This window comes from Crotalus tigris, unplaced genomic scaffold (assembly GCF_016545835.1).
Source record: "Crotalus tigris isolate CLP2741 ecotype Arizona unplaced genomic scaffold, ASM1654583v1 scf7180000019762.1414395, whole genome shotgun sequence".
Taxonomy (NCBI): domain Eukaryota; kingdom Metazoa; phylum Chordata; class Lepidosauria; order Squamata; family Viperidae; genus Crotalus; species Crotalus tigris.
The window spans coordinates 767,820-783,843 of NW_024097700.1; the positions used below are offsets into that span (position 1 = coordinate 767,820).

General features: G+C 38.8%; 1 protein-coding gene across 4 annotated transcripts in view; it reads left to right on the forward strand.

The window, feature by feature from the left end:
* The window catches only part of RFX3 (regulatory factor X3), a 175,640-nt gene that overhangs the window by 144,475 nt on the left and 15,141 nt on the right, over positions 1 to 16,024 (forward strand). For all 4 annotated transcript variants that reach the window (XM_039364445.1, XM_039364443.1, XM_039364446.1 and 1 more), the window contains 4 exons: positions 9,104 to 9,201; positions 10,229 to 10,378; positions 12,059 to 12,267; positions 13,485 to 13,638. In XM_039364445.1, the coding sequence (XP_039220379.1) occupies positions 9,104 to 9,201; positions 10,229 to 10,378; positions 12,059 to 12,267; positions 13,485 to 13,638 (611 nt within the window). The remainder of the gene's footprint in view (positions 1 to 9,103; positions 9,202 to 10,228; positions 10,379 to 12,058; positions 12,268 to 13,484; positions 13,639 to 16,024) is intronic.

Sequence of the window (16,024 nt, forward strand, 5' to 3'; positions counted from 1 at the left end):
GAAGTCCACATGCCTTAAAATTGTCAAGGTTGAGAAACACTGATCTAGAGTTGTGGTGGACTTCTCTTACAGCAAATCAGGTCAGGTCTTGCTATAGCTGTCCCAGCAGATTTCTGGATTGTACTTTCCTGTTAATGTGGCGTCTGTTTTTTGCTTTTTGAAAGGCCTTAAACAGGTCCTATTTTTTTGAACGGGTTTAATTCTTACTTATTTTAAATAATTTTAATTTTGTTTAAAATTGATATTTGTGACTGTGTGTGTGTCTCTCTATGTGTGCCTTTGTGTCATTGTTGACTCCTGGCACCTGCCTCGACTAGCCCCTGCAGTTTTCTTGGCAAGATTTCAGAAGTGGTTTGCCACGGCTTTCTTCATAGGGCTGAGAGAAAATGACTAGCCCTGAGAGAAAATGACTAGCCCTAGGTCACCCAGCTGCCTTCGTGCCTAAGGAGGAACTGAAACTCACAGTCTCCTAGTAGAATTTAAAAAGAAAAATATTATGAAATGAGTTTTATTTAGGGTCATCATAACCTTGAAGCTATTTTAGGGTTCCAACTAGTAATATGACTATCTAAAAATATTAAATGGAATGTTCTATTCCTACTAAAAGGTTTACAGGATCATAGTCTCTTCAGCCATAATAATGTATCAGCAGTTATTTGTTAATGATGCTCATTGATGAGAATGTTAACTTAGTTATGCAAGATTCTTTTCATATTAAATCATTTCTTTTAATAGTCTTCTGAATGACATCAAGAGGTTTTCCATGAATGAATATGATATCTCAAAGTGTTGCACTTAAACAACTAATTTTAAAGCAGGACCAAGCTGCTTTCAACATTTGGTTGTCTTATCATGGCCTACATTGAATCTCATGACAAAACCAGACCCCAAATGAAAGCTTGCTCTGAGGAAGCTTCCCTAAATAACAAACATAACATTCAGGGGTACAATCAGGCATTCAAAGTTGCCTTAGACCAAGAGTAGGCAGTAACTACAAGCATGATGTAGCTATTTGTGTTGGAATCTCAGGCCATAGCTACATGAAGATGGGATTTGCATATAGCACATTTATAGTTTGCTGAGATGTCCATGGCACAGATTTGAGCAGATTTCTATGCTTTTCAGAAGATCTGCAAGAATTTTTGGCTACCCATTGTTTAACAATAGGAACAATAAAATGATCCTTCTTTTCTATATTAAACTGCAAAAATGAAAAACCTTGAGGTAGGCAGTAGAATTGCAGGATTATAAATACTATTTCTTTTGGCATTCAAAATCATTTCTGGGCACAATATACTTCAATTCTAAGCACCTGTTTTTTGTATCAGGGCCATTTAGTGGATCTCAAGTTTTGGGGGTGGGATGGAGGAAGTCGGCCCTATATTATAGCTACCCATCCCTGCCAACAAGAATGGTAGCTTCATTGGTTTGTGATATGTATTCAGATATAGGGAGTCCATGTCTTTATAGTAGAGAAAAGTGATTATCATCTGTTTCTTTCCTGGTTTCTAAAATAGCAGTAATATCAACAAGGATAACAGTAGTGAATCTATAGACAATGAACAACGGTGCAGTGCATCAGAACATGCTGCATTTTTTTTAATCTGACATCTTTACAATTGAGGGGAGACAGAAGGGACAAATTGATAAGTTCTTGGGATAATTAAGATCAGCGACATGTGTGTTGCCAGGAGAGTTAGGTGGATTGGAGGCCATTTTTTTCAGCAGGGTGGATTTTGATGGCTGTATGTATGGCATTTAGAATATTGGAATCAAAAGCTTCTTAGCTGAATTTATGCTTTCCTTAAATGAATGAATGTGGCATCTAGGAATCTGCTAGGGTAGAGAAAGTGTTGATTTTCATGCTGTTCCTATCTTAAAGTGCACTTATGAAGTTAAAATTGCATATTCAAGTCATTTTAACAGCATCAAGTCATTATTTAGAGCATTTTTATTTTGGTTTTGTTCTACTTGCAAGCTTTCTCAAATAAAACTGAAGAATATTTGAATGCTAAGAATTAAAGCTGCATTGTGCACATCCTTTAAAAGGATTCGGGGAGGCATACAAAACATCTATTTTTGAATCATTAGAACAGTAATGTCTATTTTCAGATTCCTGGTGACTTTTTCAGGAGCACAGCCATCTACCATCCATGCAGAGACAGCCCAGCACACTTCAGTTGCAGTTACACAAGCACAGAAAAAGATGTGGCAAATGTGGAATGTGTTAATCAGTTAAAAATAATAATAATAATAATTGATGTTTCATAAACACCCCTTATTTTCTTAAGGTTCTTTTGTGAAGGATTTTTACAGTCCAAAAAAACGGTGTTGTGATTTTTATTTATTTTGTATTGCGTAACAGGATACAGCATTAACCGTTGTTTTTATTTTCGATACTCCTGCTGCTGCTTCTTGCTGGGAGATCCAACAGCCAGAATGTGTAGACTGTTTAGCCTTGACAAAATCACATTGTTCAGGGTGCACCATGAGGAGTCTAGTCTACATTGCACCTTGATGTTGTGATCTTTTGATATTATATCAAGAGCACCGCTTGGTATACAGAATAATTGTACTTTAGGTTATCTTAATAGTTAAACTGGCAAATCGATCATACATTTCTGCTGCTGGTTCTGATTTGGAATACAGCTCCTATAACTTCTGAACATTGGCCATGTTGTTTGGGGGCTTATGGGTTTGTAGCTTTAAACATCTCTCTATTTCTGTTCCAGACAATCAAAATGTTATAGAAATGTTTGTCAATGTTAGTAGACTCTTATTTTAGAAATGCCTTGCTAGAAACAATGATGTTGGTGATGATGACTTTTAAATACACCAGAAACCTATATAGGAGCTAATAGGGTGCTAGACAATAAAAGATAGGAAAATTATAGAGTAACAAAATGAACATGCAGAAACCACAAATTTTTAAACAATATATTCTGTAGGAGGTAGCCAATATAACACTAGTTTTTGAAAATCTGGAGCGTGATGGCAGTGCTGGTGAGAACTACTAGAAAAACAAAAGACAGTAGAAAGCAATAATGAGGGGGAACTCATATTTGCTAATGTAGAGAAGCGTGTTTTCATTTTGTTCTCTCATTTATTGCTAATGAAATTATGATTGCAAATGTTATATCTAGCTTATATCAGTCTACCTGTGCTGTAGTAAATCACTCATCATTTCACAATGTTGCACTCCAGAGTAACTTGTTATTTTATTTTTATGTATAACATTAATTTGCATGTTGCTACCGCTTATGATCATGAGCAAAAATATACAATATTCAGTGACCAGGAAAAATTAAAACTCATATGTGGCTTCAGACTTTGTTTCTCATAATTTAGCTGCTTCTACTAAACTGTGCTCGTTGTCCTGAAGGACTGTTGGAAGGGGAGGGCAAGCTGTTCCACAGAGGGGAAGTTACAACTGGCATTCTCTCTCTTGATTTCTCATAGCAAGAGAATCTTGACTTAAGTAAAGTGAACGTAAAGTTAGTATCTGAGTCAAACAGTCTCAGAGCTAATAAGGACCAGAATATAAAGGGCTACATAGGATATAACCAGGACCTTGAACTAGATCTGGAAGGGTATTGGAAACCGGTGTAAACTATTGTAAAAATGGCATTGTTCTACTGTACTGGCCAGACAGTGGCAGGCTGGATCAATTGAAGCTACCAAATTGCCTTTCAAGGCAATCCAAGTACAAGGTGACAAGGACATGAGTGATTGTTGCCGGTACTTCCTCATGCAGAAAGGGCCACAGCTAGCCCTCAGATTCAGCTGGAGAAACATCATCTTGGCCACATTTTCCATCTGCAGTAGTAGCAGGACCTGCAAGACTAAAAGAGTCCTCGGATTGTAGACTGTTTTTTCAGGGTCAGTGCAATTCCACCCAGAGCTAAACTCTAGGACCTGAAGATTTCCGAACAAACAGTTGTTCCATCTTGCTTCTTTTTGTATGGCTTATCTTATTATTCAGCATCTGAACAAGAGAGGGGAGGAGGGAGGGAGGGAGGGAGGGAGGGGAGGGAGGAAGGAAGGAAGGAAGGAAGGAAGGAAGGAAGGAAGGAAGGAAGGAAGGAAGGAAGGAAGGAAGGAAGGAAGGAAGGAAGGAAATGGGCTTTACCATCACCATCCAAAAATTCTACCCTGTTGGCTTTGTTCTGCCTTCTGAAGTTTGTCTAAAATGAGCTGTCCACAACTAACAAGAACTTCCCTTCCCTACTCTTGAGTGGATTACAAGTAGTCCTCGACTTACAATGGTTCATTTAGTGACTGTCCAAAGTTACAACAGCACTGAAAAAAGTGACTTATGACCATTTTTCCCACTTACAACCACGGTCACGTGATCAAACTTCAGACATTTGGCAACTGACTCATATTTATGATGGTTGCAGTGTGCCAGAGTCACATGATCACCCTTTGAGACCTTCTGACAAGCCACTTAAATGGGGAAGCCAAATTCATTTAACAATCATTTTACTAACTTAGCCCCTACAGTGATCCATTTAACAAATGTGGCAAGAAAAGTCATAAAATGGGGCAAAACTCACTGAACAAATGTTTTACTTAACAACATAAATTTGGGGCTCAATTGTGGTCGAAAGTCGAGGACTACCTGTATTATCTCTGTCTGACAGTCTAGCTTATTTTCTTATCTTCATTTCTACCCTCTTATTGGTATTATTATTATTACTCTGTTGCTTTGCATGTACACTGAGTTTTTGCACCGGAGACAAATTCCTTGTGTTTCTAATCACACTTGGCTAAACAAAGTATTCTATTCTACTCTACTCTATTCATCTAAAGATGCTATATAAATCTAAAGGTATTTTTGGGTCCTGACCTTGTTACCTTTTTATCTTTCTACCACTGTGCTATTTAATTTTAAAGTTGGAACATTTTCAGTACTGTATTTATATAAAACATTTCATTATTTTTGGTACCCTTAAATAATGAGCAGCTGTTTTGTAACTTGTTAGTTAATCCTACTAAAGGTATTGTGGTACAGCTGTTACTTCATTCTAATGTAATATTCCAGGGTAAGTGGTTTATTCTTATAATCTCTAATCTCTAGTCTAATCTCACCATCCATTTAGCTAAAATCAAAAATCAGATACATCTATGGAAATTAATAGGCTTTTGGCCTCTCAAATATTCATGCCATTCTAAAGAATGGTTTCTGTGGGCAATAACTATGGCCGTTGTTAGTATAAACCAGGGGTAGGCAACCCAAAACACTCAAAGAGCCACTTGGACCCGTTTCCCACCAAAAACAAAACACCGGGAGCCGCAAAACCCTTTTGATATCTAAAATGAAGATAACACTGCATATATCCTTTTTTACCTTTATTACAGGTGTGTGTGTGTTTGTGTGTGTGTGTGTTTGTGTGTGTGTATATATGTGTGTGTGTGTATGTATATACACACACACACACACACACACACACACATATACACGTACATACACATACAGGTAAAAAAAGGATATATGCAGTGTTATCTTCATTTTAGATGTCAAAAGGGTCTCTCTCTCTGTCTGTCTGTCTCTCCCTCCCTCTCTATCTGCCCTTGGTCTGCCTGCCACTCCTCTTCCCCCGCTCTCTTTCTTTCTCTCTCTCTCTCTCTCCCTCTCCCTCTTTCTCTCTCTCTCTCTTTCTCCCCCCCTCTCCTATCTGCTGCTCACCTGGCAAGCTCCAAGCTGTTGTCCAACAAGGTCAGGGATAGGCAACCTCGTCTCTTTTATGACTCATGGACTTCAACTCCCAGAATTCCTGAGTCAGCCTAGCTGGGCTAGCTAGCTCTCTCCTGCCCTTCCTGCTTCCTGCTTCCTGCAGAGACGCAGCAAAGGGAGGAGCTCCGCCCAGAAAGCTTTTCAGCTCCTCGGAGAACACTGTGGGTGCACTCTTTTACACACACACACACAGAGAGAGAGAAAGAGAGAGAGAGAGAGAGAGAAGCGCAATTGCCTCTCTCTGTCTCTGTCTCTCTCTGCAAAGGCAGAGGAGGCTGGGAGCCACCAGGGAAGGCTCAAAGAGCCGCATGCGGCTCCGGAGCCGCAGGTTGCCGACCTATGGTATAAACAATATTAAACATTTACTCTTCTTAATTTATATTATGGCTTTTATTTTTACTTTGTGCCATTATAAACCTTTCTTAGAAAAGCACCAAGACAATATAACAATGACATTACAAAGGTAATTTCTGTGCTGCGTATTGGAAATGTGGCTTTCACACTTTTTGTAACAGAGTCTTGAAAGTAGCCAGTTCATTTGCATGTAAGAGCCATTTCACATGGCCAGATTTCTCTTGTACTTGGGAGTTCTCCAGCTCTCTGCAGCAAGAAAAGGGAGATTGGCATCTCAGCTACAATAGAAGAAGACGGCCTGGGCCAGGGGTCAGCAACCTTAAACACTCAAAGAGCCATTTGGACCCATTTCCCACAGAAAAGAAAACACTAGAAGCCACAAAATCCTGCTGCTTCCCCCCGCACAGAACACCCCGCCACCACTGCTTCCCCCCAACGGAGCATTCTGTTACTGCTGCTTCCCCCCTGCATGGAGCTCCCTGCCACCACTGCTTCCCCCATCACTCCCAGAAGGAGTGCTCCACCACCGCTGCTGCTTCCCCTCATATGGAGCACCCTGTCGCCACTGCTTCCCCCCAATGGAGCACTGCACCACTGCTGCTGCTGCTTCCTCCCCGCACAGAGCACCCTGCCACTGCTTCCCCCAGTAGTGAAGGTGGAGTTTGGGAGGCAGCAGCAGGGCATAGCCCAGGTGTGGCCCATCAGCAGCAGCAAAGCTCATCCTCCCCACTCAAGAAGCCACCAGTGGCTCCTCGGCTCTATCCGAATTGAAGAAAGCAGAGGTGCAACAGCGGGATTGTTCTCAATAAGGCGGGCGCGCACAAGCAAGCAGCATACCTGGCTCTTATTGTTTGAGAGCAATTCCTCTGCTGCACCTCCACTTACTTCAGCCTGGATGGAGCAGAGGCACCCAAGCCACTGGCAGTCGTTTGAGTGGGGAGGATGAGGAGGAGAAGAGCAGTGAGGCTTTATGCCAGCCAGCCGGCCAGGTAAGGAGTAGGTCGGGCAATGCTGGCTGGCTGGGGAGGGGGTATCATGGCCACTCGAGGGGATCTATCAAGCTTCATGGCAGTGGCAGTGGCATTGGCAGCTCCCCCCACCCAGCCCATTTCCCTGGCTCCGTACAAGATGCTTGGAAGAACTCCCCCTTCCTGTCCCCGATCAGACCCATGTAGCACCTTCTTTTCAGCTCCGATATGGTCCTCCGTCGTTTCCTCTGCCACCGTGTGCAGTCCAACAAACAAAAGAAGTTTGTGGGACTAAAAAAAAAAGTTCAATCAATCCATTCCAACTTCTTGTGGAAAAAAAGTTTTCACGAAATTAGAATTGATTGATTGAACTTGTTTTTAGTCCCACAAACTTCTTTTGTTTGTGGGATTGCACACCGCGTCGGAGCTGGAAAGAAGGTGCTGCGTGGGTTCGATCTGGGGCGGGGGGGGGTGTTCTGCTAAGCATCTTGGCAGCAGCTTTGGTGGGCACAACGTGGCTCAGCCGAAAGCAGGCACAAAACAAGTGGGGCAGTGTGTGACAGATCCCCCCTCACCTACCCACCCTCTTCCCTTTCACTGCTCTTCCAAGCCCTCTTTGCAGCTCTGCCCACATGGCTATCTAAGCGGCAGATGGAGCGCTGGAGCTGGAAAGCACCTGCTTTCCACCTCCGTCACATTTCTCTGCCACTGCGCAGCTGGAGAGCTTGCCCCACCCATCACTGCCCAGATGCCCCCCCCCGCCCCACTTCTGGGATTTTTAAATGCATGTTTTCTAGTTTTGGAGGATTTGTCTTCTCCCAAACATGGTTATAAGTTTGTTTGTGTTTGTATGTCTGATACTCTTTTGACTATGTAAATTCATTTGACTACATGAATCATATAATTCGTTTCTGTATACTGGAAAGGACCAAAGCAACCTGTATCTGTTGCAATTCTGATTAGTCTTCCATGTCTTCCCACAGAATACTCCATTCCTGTTTTGTTTTGTTTTTCCATTTTTCCTCTTTACAGCTGGTATGTTGTGGCTATTAAATAGACAAACCTCAATTGACTCTGATTTGGGGAACAAAGAAGCTAATGTTTTTTTAAAAAACAGTATATATCATACAGTTCTGGAAATTTCAGGATCCCCATAAATGTATAAATACATGATGCTTTCAGATAGATGAGGGATAGGGTAAAATTTGCTGTTTAAAGAAAAATACTGAAAGATTATATTAGTCATAAAAAGTTACAATGTACCTAAAACAACTTCTTGAAATGGGTTACAGGATGAAAGTTTCTATATTCTTTTCAAAGAATAGTTAAATGTTCAGTGATTGCTTAGCATTACTTTTCATGCTTGCATTTTAAGACTAAATGCTACATTTTAAGACACTACATATGTTTACCAATTTTTTTGCATTTGATCAAATTATGATGCATGATAGTATTCAGTACAAAATAAAATTCATTTCTATTGAGTAGTACATAGAACACATCCAAATATTAGCATTCTCTTCCTACCACAGAGATGGTTAAGAGTGAACAATTTATTATTTTAACTTCATAGAAGGATCAAATGCCTTCCTGTAATAATATATAGCCTAGAGTAAGATTATCGCTTTTGTGTTCCTTTGTATATTGAAGAATCAGTAAATCACGGATCCTGATCTGGGATTTACATTTTACTGCAAAAATGACCCTATATTTTCATGTTAGTAATGGGTCCAATATGACAGAATACTCTTTTATGCTAAGAATTTCTGATTATAGTCCAAAGTTACACAACATAGACACATGATTAGCATCTCAGTGAGAACAGTCACTGCAGCCTACAAGATTTGTTGTTCTTTAGGTATGTTGTACTAGAATAGTGCTACTTATAATTATGTGGTATTTCTTTTCTATGTTGATTAGTAACATGCATTAGCATAAACTCTCTCCCTTTACGGTTTAGTTGTAATATTCAAGGACATTGATCTGTCAATACAATCATGCCTTGACTTTTTTTTTAATTTATTGTGCTTACTTTCATGCATAGGTGCCTTGACCCAAGCCATTCGCAATTTTGCAAAAAGCCTTGAAGGTTGGCTTTCCAATGCCATGAACAATATTCCCCAGAGAATGATTCAAACCAAGGTAAACTAAAGAGTTTCTCTTGCTTTCAAAATCATTTGCAACAAAAAAGATATTACAAACATTAATCATTCATCATTGCCTCACTACACTACTTACATGTGTAAGTAGAATCTGTTTTGGTTTTATATTGGTAGTTATGCTATTCTTTCAAATTCGCTGCAGAAAGTTCATCTGCTGATGTCTAAATCACTGGTTCCCAGTCTGTGGTGCATATGAGCCCCCACCCCGCCCCAGATGGTCCATGGGAAAGAAATAATGTAATAATATAATTTTTCCAATAAATGTAATGCAGTGGTTCTCAACCTTTCTAATGCCACGACCCCATAATACAGTTCCCCATGTTGTGGTGATCCCCAACCACTTATACATCACCGGGTGCCAGGGGCGTGGCCAAAGAAAAGGGGGAAAAATGGCGGACAGCCTTGTTTGGCGACCCCCATGAAATGGTCATTCGACCCCAAATGGGGTCCCGACCCACAGGTTGAGAACCACTGATGTAATGTGATATATGTAATATATTTGTGAACTAGCATAATAAACATTAAAAATACAGTGACACCTCCAGTTAACAGACTGCTTTGAGAAAAGGGATTTTTAAAACTGTTCATTTTCCCAGAATCTATCTAATTTATCCATAGTTTGTATAATTTGCCATAAATTGTTCACATAGATTTGTCTAACAAGAAATTTTCCATTATTTGAGGGAGAAATTCAAACTGAGATTTCATCTCTTACATGTGAATGGAAGACCCTAAAATCAAAGTTTAATTATAGTTGCTCTTGTAATATACTGTTTTACTCTAATCTGCCAAAGACTGTTATTGTTATTTTGTGCACATATCCTCTCCAAAAGTCATATTCTCATCAGATTTATTTATAAGACAATATTGGTATCTTTGGGTATAAAGTGTATTTCTCGATAAACGATTTATTTCTCGATAAAATGATTGATTTGTAAAATTTGCTAACCAGCGCCAGCCTTAATAAGAAAATAGGAGTATTGGGCCTTTTTCTTCCTTTTTCGCAGATTGCCGCTGTAAGTGCCTTTGCTCAGACTCTGCGAAGATACACATCTCTTAATCATCTGGCTCAGGCAGCCCGAGCTGTCTTGCAGAACACTTCTCAAATTAACCAGATGCTCAATGACCTCAACCGTGTTGATTTTGCCAATGTCCAGGTAGGATGTGGATGCTTTGTTTGGAATTCTTTGGTCCAGTCATTAAGGCATCAGGCTAGAAAGCGGGAGTTCTAGCCTTACCTTAGGCATGAAAGCGAGACAAGTCATTTTGGGCCAGTCATTGCTCTCAGCCCCCACAGGGTGGTTGTTGTTGTTGTGGAGAAAATAGGGGGAGGAAGGAGGATTGATATGTTTGCTGCCTTGAGATCTGCAAACAATAATAAAAGTGGGATGAAAAAAAATCTAATATAAATTTTAAAAAGCCTTCCCTGCATTTGAATTTCAGAGATGCCAGGAAAAATTCAGTCTAGAGGAAACCTACCACAATAATATTTTGCTTCTGCAAGAAAATATTCATGAAGCATTTCTGTAGCCCATTCTCTCCCCCCCACAACCACTCTGATTTTCACCTGTTGACTTCTAGACAATGAAGGGTATTTCTTAACAGCTATGCTAATATACAGTATCTGTGACCTATGTCTATCTATATCTGCCAAAGCTTTAGAAAAAGAATGTTTAGCAGCCTATTTGAAATGATCAGTTCTTTTGTTTAAATACAACCCATTTACTAAAACATTCACATGCCCAACAGTTCCATTTCTCCTCCTCTTTGGCTGTTCTATGCCTGAAACCTTTTTCAGTCCTTTCCAAATCAACAGAATGTTGGGAAGACATTCTGTGAAGGAGCTTGGAATTGGGTCTGCCAGCAGAATGACTCTATGAAAACTAAACAAATTTAGATCAAATTTAGTGTAGGGAAAGAAGCTGCTGAAAAGCATCAAATCTGAAAATGAAGAAGATCAAGAGCTAGGATCTGTTGAGAAAACGATTCCAGAAAAAAAATCCCTCCTTGCATCCCTATGGGATGGATAGTTGAGGTTGGAATGCTGTTCACTGCTTTGTTCTAAGCCAGGGATGGGCAACTATGGCAACTACAACTTGTGGACTTCAAATCCACTTCAAGTCCACAGGTCATAAAGTTGCCATAGTTGCCCAACTCTGTTCTAAGCCTTTCTTCTCTTTTCACATTACACCTCAAGTAGAGGAGATACAACCTGTCCAGAGTTTCCCAGTACACAGATGAACACAAGCATGCACACCAGTGGTTCTCAACCTTTTTAATGCCGCGACCCCCAACCGGTCGTAAGTCGAGGACTATTCAACCGGTCGTAAGTCGACTATTCAACTGGTGCAGCACCGTTTGCAGAATGGGACTTTTGGCGGGCTCAGCAGGGCAGAGACAGCCTGGACAATTCCTATTGGCTTTTGAAAGCCAATAGAATTAGACTCTATTCAAGAGAGTCTATTCTATTGGCTTTCAAAAGCCAATAGAATAAAAGGGAGTAGCACAGCTAAGGAAAAGGGGGAAAAAAATGGCGGACTGCGTTGTTTGGCAACCCCCGTGAAATGGTCGTTCAACCCTAAATGGGGTCCCGACCCACAGCTTGAGAACCACTGATGCACACAGACAATACACAAGAGGAGAGCAATAACATGCAGAGGCTTATTTTATTATCCAGAAGAAAATGCAGATGAGCTCTATCCCTTGATTTGTTCACTGAGTACTTATTCTTCCCTCTTTTTTGTTTTACTTATTGTTTTCCCTTCTAGGCATCTTTAACTTAAGTTTAAATTGGGCACTTGAGGCTCCTCTGTTAAACTTTTTTTGAATTGGTACAGGAGCAGGCTTCCTGGGTGTGCCAGTGTGATGACAACATGGTACAACGGTTAGAAACAGATTTCAAGATGACTCTTCAGCAGCAGAGCACTCTGGAACAGTGGGCTGCCTGGCTTGATAATGTAATGATGCAAGCACTGAAACCATACGAAGGAAGACCTAGTTTTCCTAAAGCAGCACGCCAATTTCTGTTAAAGTGGTCTTTCTACAGGTCAGTGCCCTGAGTAAATAGGTTATATTTTGTCTCAGGCCGGTAGGGTAGTGCAGTGCTTTGAGTTCAAAGGCCAAAAGGTGCTTTGAAATGCATAGAACTGAGCATGTAGCACCTGTTTGCAATTTCTTTAAACATGTCTTTTGTCAGAATCATGCAATAGTTATGCGGTCCCAAGAAAAGATACAGCTGCTTTAAAGCATCACAGAAATACAGTGTGCTTTTGAACGCATACCAACCGGTTCATAGCTTTCAGCCATGAGGCTGCACATCGTTAATTTACCATATCGCTAGTAAAGATGATAATTGGGTGGGGAGGGAAAGACATGTCAATAAGCAGCAGTGGAGCTTGGATTTATGCATTCTTCCCTCCACTCATTTCTTTTCTAATTAAGCCTTAGTCTGACTATATTTTCATTCTGTTCTTTGCTTAAAGTAACCCATTTCTATTACCCCCAAAGTAGGAAGAAAGAAAGTAGGTGAAGACCACCCTAAAAGCCTGCTTCAGCCGGTTTCTAATATCCTAACTTCAGGGGCTACTGCCACCGACATAAAATATTTAAGCATATTTTGAGTTTACAAATATGATTTGTTATGTTTTCATTTTTAGTTGATGTTGCTTATTAGTCAAATTTGTATTTTAAAGGGAATTTGTATTCTAAAGAGAAAGGAGAGGAAAAAAATGCAATCCATCAACCAATAATAAGAATGCTAGTTAAATCCAGCTGTATATGATGAGCCATTTATATAATAGTTATTAAAATGCTGTCTAAATGTAATGCCTAAATAAGAAATAGATAATCAAGAGGTCACATGGGGCCCTTCACCCCTAGGACAAGAGTGGCCAACTATGGCAACTATGCCAGCCATGTTGGCTCAGGAATTCTGGGAGTTGAAGTCCACATGTACCAAAGGTGCCATAGTTCCCCATTTAAATAAATTAGTTTATACTTCTGGCAAAGAGTTATCTGAATCTTGATACAGAGAAAAAAGAGGGAGTTGGAAAAGAAGAGGATGACCCTGCCTACAACTTGCTTTAGCTTGGCCAGTCTTCAGCATGTAGTATAACACCCTTTTCTTTCCTGAATTAACTTTACTTAAAAAAAGATATGGTCCCCTCCTGGCTTAATTGTTAGAATTATGTTGGATGTGTCAGAAATTTCTGGCATATTTATTGGATGATAATGTATTTCATTTGTATTTTCATCTTAATATAGCTCAATGGTGATTCGAGATTTAACTCTGCGCAGTGCTGCTAGCTTTGGTTCTTTTCATCTGATCCGTCTGTTATATGATGAATATATGTTTTACTTAGTTGAACATCGGGTTGCTCAAGCCACAGGAGAGACACCTATTGCAGTCATGGGAGAGGTCAGTCTGCAGTTGGAATCTTTTACCAGATAATTTAACATCAAAAAGAAGTAATTATCTCATTAAGTTATACTTAATTAAATAAATGTGTTTTCTAGGAGGTAAGTGTGGATCAGGTATAATTAAATTCCTTTCATCTAAGATTTAGATATAATGGATGTCATCAAGTTTCAGTTAAGCTGAATCTATACAAAGCTCCTACAGAAATTCATTTTCTTTTACTATTTTTTTTTGTAAATATGTTATTAATTTTCTATTTTTACAAACAAGTGCTTAATAAATACTTAATGGGTCCATTAATAATTTCGTGGTATATATAAGCTGCTTCAAACTAAATTCAATATTACACCCATCCAATACCTCCTCTCTAATAAACATTTTTTCACACTAAGCAAATACAATTCTTATTGTTATTAATAGATATACAGTTGAATATCAGCATTTATTACAGTTTTCTAATATCAATGATATCAGTTTAAAATATCTTTTCTAACTAAAACATACCTTAATTGCATTTGCACTCAATATCAATTTAGTCAGTTACTATCCTATTTTTGCTTTTTTTTCAGTTTTTATTTCCCATCCATGTTCAAAATATCTCAATCATTTTTAGTTTCAAAACAAGTTGTATTTGGGTAACCAAAAGCTTCCCTTATTCAGACTTCTCAGCAATTTTTATTTCCCTTTTCATGCCAAAATATGATGTTCTGATTAACAATCGTATCTATCTAGTTATAATAATATTTCTATTTCTAGCAATCTATTCTTAACCATATTCAAACATCTAATTTAATATAATATCCCCTCTAATAGGTCAAAGCTTCTGTTTTCTTCAGTCTTACTCTAGCTTTCTTCCTTTGCCAACTAACTTTCCAAGTCAGTGTATTTGGATCATCAAAAATTCTTCCTCTATTCTTGTACATATTATTTGAAGCAAAAGAAACAGTTCAGTTAAAGTATTTTTGGAAGAGCTAGCTCACTGATATTCATTAAACAGCCTTCCTCCTTCTCCAATTCCCCACAGTTCTAATAACAGTTCTATCTTCCATTCCATTGGCTTTCCTTCCTTATCCTCCAGTATGCTCTGAGATCTTGGTTGATAAAATGTCTTTTCCATTTCCAATGTTGTTGTTATGTCTTCTAATTCTTCATTTCTCTGAGTCTGGCCATTGTTTTTTTTCCTGTGGGTCCTCCATCTTGGGTCAGCTTTCTCTAGTTTTCCTTCTATTTTCTGAGTTGCTAGTTCCTTCTCTGTGGTTATTTTCTGGTTTGTAGATTTAAATTAGAAAATTATTCTTTTATCTTTTGTGTTATTTTTAATCTCATCACGAGGTAAGGCAATTGTTTCTTGTATTAATTTCAACATGGAGAGAATTTCTTTCTGTGATTCATCAGTATATTCTTGGTGGTATGTCAAACTGAACCTTCTGGAGACAGATGTTAAGGATGTTTTTTTACCATTTAGAGCTAAGTATGAAACATTAATTTTATGTTTTGTAAATGGCCTTTACAGAAGTCTGTTTGAAAACTCAGGAAGTTATTATTGGAGCTCCAGATTATCCAACTGACTTATCAATCCTTTCTTAAACCTCCCCTAAGCAGATATAAGTAAAATTCAAGTTTTTCTGTCCTATGAGAGATATATCCTTTCTATCCAGGGAGAAGAAAGAACCATTAAAAGTTGTTTATGAGTCAAAATTTATAATCCAAAATGTTCCATCATATCAAGTGATAGTGTATATTTCTTTTACAGGGAAATAGTTCCACAATACAGTTCTGAAAATCAGTATTTGTATTCGTAGTTCAGACAGGCCAATTTTAAAATAGTTTATTGTCTCTGCCACATAGATAAACAGCCCCCAAGCCTTTTCTTTTTAGCTGGAATCTTCAAAAGTAAAAGTTTCCAAGGTCAGCCAGAATCTTATCTAAATCTGGGCTTCAAGCCAGGTTTCTTTTAGGCAAAATAAGTTGTAGTGCGGTAAATTCACCACTAGATGTCATTAACGCCATTCCAGTTTTGTTTTGTTTTTTTCCTTAAATCCAAAACTTATATTGCAGACTTTTCAAGTCTCTTTTTTAAAAAAAAAAATATTTAATTTTTTTTTTTAAAAAATAAAGGTGTTAAAAGCACTTTTAGTCCCCAAATTTTCAAGTGTGTGTGTGTGTATATATATATATATATATATATATATATATATATATATATATATATGTTCCAACTTAGTCTTGTAATTTTCTCCATTTTCCCCAAGTAATTAAATCATCACTTTTTTTTTCCTAGTGAATGGGGCAGAAGTTCCCCTTCCCTCTCTCATCGGGGGGAGTGCTTTGGACAGTTTTTCAGGAAGAGGTCTTAAAATCATAAAGAGAGGGTCAGGTCTCACCC